Here is a 6,000-nt window from a genome sequence, read left to right on the forward strand (position 1 = left end):
AATTTAATCACTTACGGGTTCAAAACTGCCATTGAATTTTTTTCAATCTTTCATTTAGATTGGGTGGCCACTTTCAATTAGCTGCATACAGTGATTTTATCATGTTCAGACACTTATAAACAGAAGTTACAGCAAATGTCTCAACATGATAAAATCACTGCATTGTTTTTGACAAACTCTCTACAAGGATGCTTTCATTTTTTATTTGTTTGCTTAGTACACCCTGTATTTGGGTTTTTCCATAATTTTTACATGAACAATCAATATCTGGAAAGAGCATTTTTATGGTTGTTACATTGCAGTGAACATTTCAAAGTTATGAAGTTTTCCTTTTTTTTAATACAATGCTTTGTGAGTTTTGTGGTTAAAAGTCAAATTTATTTCCACAATTTTTCGATGTGCTTAATACTCTTTCGCTCTCTAAAGGCTGACGCGGCACATGCATTAATAAAGCTTGATGGCCTAGAGATTGGTGACAAGACAATATCAGTAGCCATAAGCAAACCACCAGAAAGAAGAACTGTACCGCTGTCTCAGAGATTTAGAGAACCATCATCACTGATGCAGTCGTTAGGTGGCGGACCAAAGGAAACCGGCCCGTAAGATACTTTTTTATTTTTATTCAGTGTGTCCGGCTTAAAAGTATAACAACAGAAAAATTAATACTGTATTTACTCATGCTTAATGTGCACTTTTTTCAAAAAAAAAAAAAAAAAAATCCCCAAAAACTGTGGTGCGTATTATACACGGAAGAATTAGGACAGCCAACAAGAAACCGTAAAGGGTTATTCCTTGATTTTGTGACACTTGCATTGACTTTTCATGTTTACGGAACCCTATCATGTTATATATTGGCTTAACTCCTGCAGATTTTGAATATGGCAACATTATTCCATTCAAGATAGCAACACTAATGTGAAATGCAATTGAAATAAGTTCATCACAAACAAAATCACGTTGTGATTTTTATGGTACTTTGGATGAAAGAAAAAGAAAATAATAATTAAAATTTATTACTGGGAAAATAATATTTGAATGTGGAGTGTGTAAATGCCTTAGTGGAAGAAATCTTGTGCTGCTAACTGCTAGTTTGAGGGTCCTGAATGTGCCTTGTATAAATGTTACATTAGTAACAGAAAAAGTACATAGTTTGAAGGTCATTTCTCACGATTTTTCACTTTGTAATGTAATGTTCTTCAACACCAAGAAAAGCAGTGCCATTCTGGTTAAATTCGAGCATGCACCTTCGGTCACATGGGATGCGTATTAGCGGTATTTGTCGGGCGAGAAATAATAGAAAATAACCCCTTGAGCACTGCAAATCCATAATGTAATTTTGATCTCGCTTTCTGCTATTACAGAATAAATAAGGTGGTTAAAGAGTGAAAGCTTTGGAATGCTAAGCACAGTAAAGGGAGAGGGGGGAGGTGGTGTGGGTTGGTGACTTATTGTTTATACAAGAGAATATTCTTCCCTTGGTCCACATAGCAACATGTGACGCATTCAATTGGTATGATGTCATTCACTCTTGATGGGATCCCGTTGGAAGCACATAGTGGTTCGGATCCCACTTTAAACTGTAGGTCCAGTCCCGATTAGCCTTAGCAACAGCTTTACGACCTACTCTGCATTGTATATGAGATATAATTGTTTGTCACTTTTCCCTATCAAAAACCAGGGTGCGCATTATACATGTATAAATAGGGTAACTTGCAAGTTTATTAAGATACTTCCATACAGATTTCTTCTACCAATAGAGTAACTCAAAAAGTTTTTTTTTTTACTTGTCTAATACACCTCGATATGTGCACCATTGGTAGCATGACATCTGTCCAACATTTATTCAAGCTCTGCCAATGCGTTGTGCAGCATTACTAGCATCACATTACGGATTGCAGAACAAATGCAACATCGGCAGAATTGCTTGTAAGGGTGTGCACCCAGTTTATAATCATATTTTTGCTAACATCGAGTCCTCTTTTGGGCTTAGTTAAACAAATTACACACACTTCATTCTAGAAAAGTAAATATATAATTTAAAAGACTAATTTACTCTAGTCTAATCTAACATGTAACTAAACACACATGCTGAAATTGAAAACATTTTCTTTTTTTCTTTTTTACTCACTGAACTTATGTGACGTGAATCAGAGATGGAAATCCATTTTCACACAAGTATGAGGTGGAGAACGGCATGAGTAACTTTAATGCCACATCCAAAAGTTCAGGATACTCGCCTCTTAAAGATATCCAACCTTTGTGAAGTCTGAATCTAAAAATTTAGTTTTAATGCCAGAATCACAGCTGATATCACACAGATGTTCCCTTAGTTCTACCTGACAACATGTAACCATTTGTTTTACACATTGTGGCCACAAACTGATTTTTTTTCTGAAATGTCGAAACAACAATGACATATATCCAATTCCCTTGAGTTAAACATCAGAGAGATGCCAATAAAAGGCAATGGTGAAGCACGAATAACAGAAATGTAGAGTTTAGACTATGTACAACACGGGTTGAATTTAAATTGTTAAACAATACGTCTTAGCAACTTAAATGGAATAGGTTTTTAAGATGCAATAATTTAATGTTAGAGCCGGACTTTGCGACCCACCAAATGCCCCCTCGGGACCCATGCATAGTTCGTTTTTGAGGAAAACACTAAATGTGAAATAACACATTGTAATGTTAATTTTTCATGTTTCTGAAAGGTGTAAGGTGCATTTTCCTACCCTGTTTTGTCAAGAAATAATGCGAAATAAAACACGAAATTTAGAGTTTATTTACACTTTCTTAAGTCAGAATTATCCTGCGAGTTATGCAATTCATGGAAAATTGATTAAGTCTGCTGTAAATATTTGAGAAGCAAAAATGGACCCCTTTATACAGGAATGAACTTAATAGTCTGGTAATGACATAAATGTGCTATTAGAAGGGATATGTTTATTTTGTGTAGTAAGTGGTTTTTAAATCGATATTTGGAATATATTCACATTTTTAAAACCAAAATGTCATTTTGTATATAGCTTTTTCACCGCTATAACACCGATATTTTATTTTATTTACAACTTTTGAATCCGAAATTGACTGTTTTTGTACCGAAATTTTACTTTTTTTATTTACCAAAAATATGTGCCTCTACTTATTGTGCTATTGGTTAAATATTACATGTTATGAATTAGGGAGACAAATTTATGGTAAATAAAAACTGAGGAGAGTGGTAAATAAAATGTTAGATCAGCGGTGAAAAAAAAATGGCACACACTTTTTCATTATGAGAGGAAACAACATACAAAAGAGCTATAAATTGATAATCTACTTCATTTTTATATACTGTACACATGCACAAGTACTTAGCTGTCCAACCAAAAAGAAAACCAACACAAAATCACTTCTTTTCTAAATTGCATATCTCAAGTGATTTATGCATTGTATGTATTTAAAGGATATGCTTGCTGTCTAACAAATAAAATAATCACTACTGCACATACACAAACACATGTTGAAAATCACATGATGATAAACAAAATTCATTCATGACTGAACACCAATGACACCATTGTTTCCCTTGATGTGCGGGAACAGACTAATCTTATCGCTGCTACAGCTAGCAAGTTCAATGAAAGTGGAAGTTGAGTGAGTAGACATTCGGGGGAAGCAAGGAATGCAGCTTGACAGGGAGCAAAGTTTTCGAACTGAGATTATGTGCATGGGAAATCCCAATTTGCAGCATCTTCCTGATGTGATCGAAGATAAAACGTTCTTCAGGTGCTAGTGGTAGGAAACTTTAGGCAAACGTTTCGTTACAAATCGACAGTTTGCGCGCGCAACTTCGATTGCCTGTTTTTGCATGTTTTCTACTTAATTTGATGATATTTCACTGTTATTTCGCAAAAAAGCGTTCATTTCATGGAAAAGCACACATTTCGCATTACTTTGCGAATAAAACTCATGGATATTTCATCATTGGGGGTGTAGTTACGTGCAGAACGTTCAAAATTGAATCTTTTTTTCACATTTCGCGATTTCGCGCATCGCGAAAATTCAATGTCCCTATTATGAATTTTTCTTTTATTGTATTTTTAAGCCACACACATTGTATAATGAATAATTTAAGTGAGATAATTTTGATATTGGAATCATATATTGTTCAATAGTTGTTCATATTTTATCTTTGTGTGTCTTCAAGATTGTGAGATATTACTGGTTCACATGTTACATATTGATTCTTAGCCTAAAAACTAAGCAGTGTGCAAGAAGCTAGTTCAAGGTATCTACTCAGTGGCACCAACTTTTAAAAACATTGAATGGGCTACACTCTGAAATTTGTTAGATAAATTGTTACAGCACATGTGATAAGCTCCTATTCCCCTTACTTTCTTTTTTATTTTTGTTATTTAGCACCGCTTTTCTGCCACTTTTCGCTATTCGCAATGATGAGGATGAGGGATGTTATGAAATTGATGAAGAAACATTTGCAAAGAACATTATACGCAGGCCGGGACTCGAACCTGGGATCCTTTGCAGAGGATCCCAGGTTCGCAATTTAGAGTTAACGGTAATAGCAGCGCCCCCACCCCTTTGACAACTAACATTACTCTCGGAAGCACTTCGTAAATCTAGCTCCTTGAAAGTATCTTTTAACTCCATTTAAGGTGAAATATAGCTCTTTTATGTGCACCAGGTTTGGCAACACTGCCAGGAGACAAGGAGAAATGCATTGGGGATATGGGAGTATTTTTTGATTTGTTATCTTGGGAATATCAAACTTCCGATGGAATAGAAAATTATATCAACAGGAAGAGGGCAGTTTGAAGAAGTGATTGCCCAGCAGAAAAGTCGAAACTACCATTTGATTAGCTGTAACATGATGTTGATTCCCCATAAGGAATACATGTGATTCTGAAAATTCTTATTCGTCATTTCTTTACGGGTTGTATCTAGCTTAATAATAAACTTTGAAAAACGCTTCGACCTGCCACATGATGAGGAATTCACTCTGTCTTGTAGCTCCATGTTTTTCTTCAGTAGCATTGCCCATTCCGACGATATTCAAATAAATGCACACTATATCTCCTTGCCTTAAGGCTCGACTGGACCCTTTGCAGCCGTCAGGCCGAATTTTTTCAAATTTTCCTTCCCATTCGAAAAAGTGCTTTGATATTCCAATATATGAAAAATTACATCAGCTTAGAATTCCTAGAGCATTGATGTAAATTTTCATGGAGTTTGCTTTCACTGTTATTTAGATATTGTGCAAGTCTATTAAACTATGTTACAGAAGACTGCAATCCAAAAGACACTGGATATGTAGACATTTACTTTTTTAAAAAAGTCAGCCATGGAGATTGTGTGTTTATATCCATAAAAATCATTAGAAAATGATAAAATATTGGTAATTTTTCCAATACACCGATATGACTATATTGAGCAAAATGATGAATATTTAGAGAGAGAACAACACTATGGTTGCCTGCAATAGCTCTTTCAAAGTTACTGTGTAGTAGGGAACCTGTACTGTTTTGATAACTAGAACTATTCTTGCCTTGCAGACGTGGTCGAAGCAGAACCCAGCTGGCTTTTATGCCTCGGTCTGTTCAACTACAGCAGCAGCAGCCAGGTTCTGCACATGAAACGAATGGAGAAAAACAAAATGGAGAATCCAGTAAACCAAAATCCAATGCAGATTTTCGGCAGATGCTTCTTGGAGAAAAGAAGTGATGTTAATTTGTTGTAAATTGCATTTGAGTTTAATGCAATATTGCCTGCATATTATATACATATTTTTTTCAACTATAAAGCTTTGTTGTTTTCTTATCTATTGTAACAATTTTACCCTTTAACCTTTTCAGGACAGCTGGTTTTAAATAGGGATGGGACAGATTATTCAGTATCGGTCGATATAGGCATATCATTGTATCGGTAAAATTACTGATATGATATATCTGTAAATATCCTATAATTTAGTGCAATATTCAGTCATTTTGGTATATATTT

General features: G+C 35.0%; 1 protein-coding gene across 1 annotated transcript in view; it reads left to right on the plus strand.

Moving 5' to 3' along the window:
• Positions 1-5,797, plus strand: part of LOC145992195 (spliceosome associated factor 3, U4/U6 recycling protein-like) — a 51,431-nt gene extending 45,634 nt beyond the window's left edge. Inside the window, exons 15-16 of the mRNA XM_083128518.1 lie at positions 427-599; positions 5,556-5,797. Of these exons, the coding sequence (XP_082984644.1) occupies positions 427-599; positions 5,556-5,724 (342 nt within the window). The 3' untranslated portion in view covers positions 5,725-5,797. The remainder of the gene's footprint in view (positions 1-426; positions 600-5,555) is intronic.
• Positions 5,798-6,000: the final 203 nt, after the last annotated feature.

The sequence above is a fragment of the Lepisma saccharinum genome, chromosome 9 (genome assembly GCF_977018435.1).
Source record: "Lepisma saccharinum chromosome 9, izLepSacc3.1, whole genome shotgun sequence".
NCBI classification, from domain to species: Eukaryota; Metazoa; Arthropoda; class Insecta; order Zygentoma; family Lepismatidae; genus Lepisma; species Lepisma saccharinum.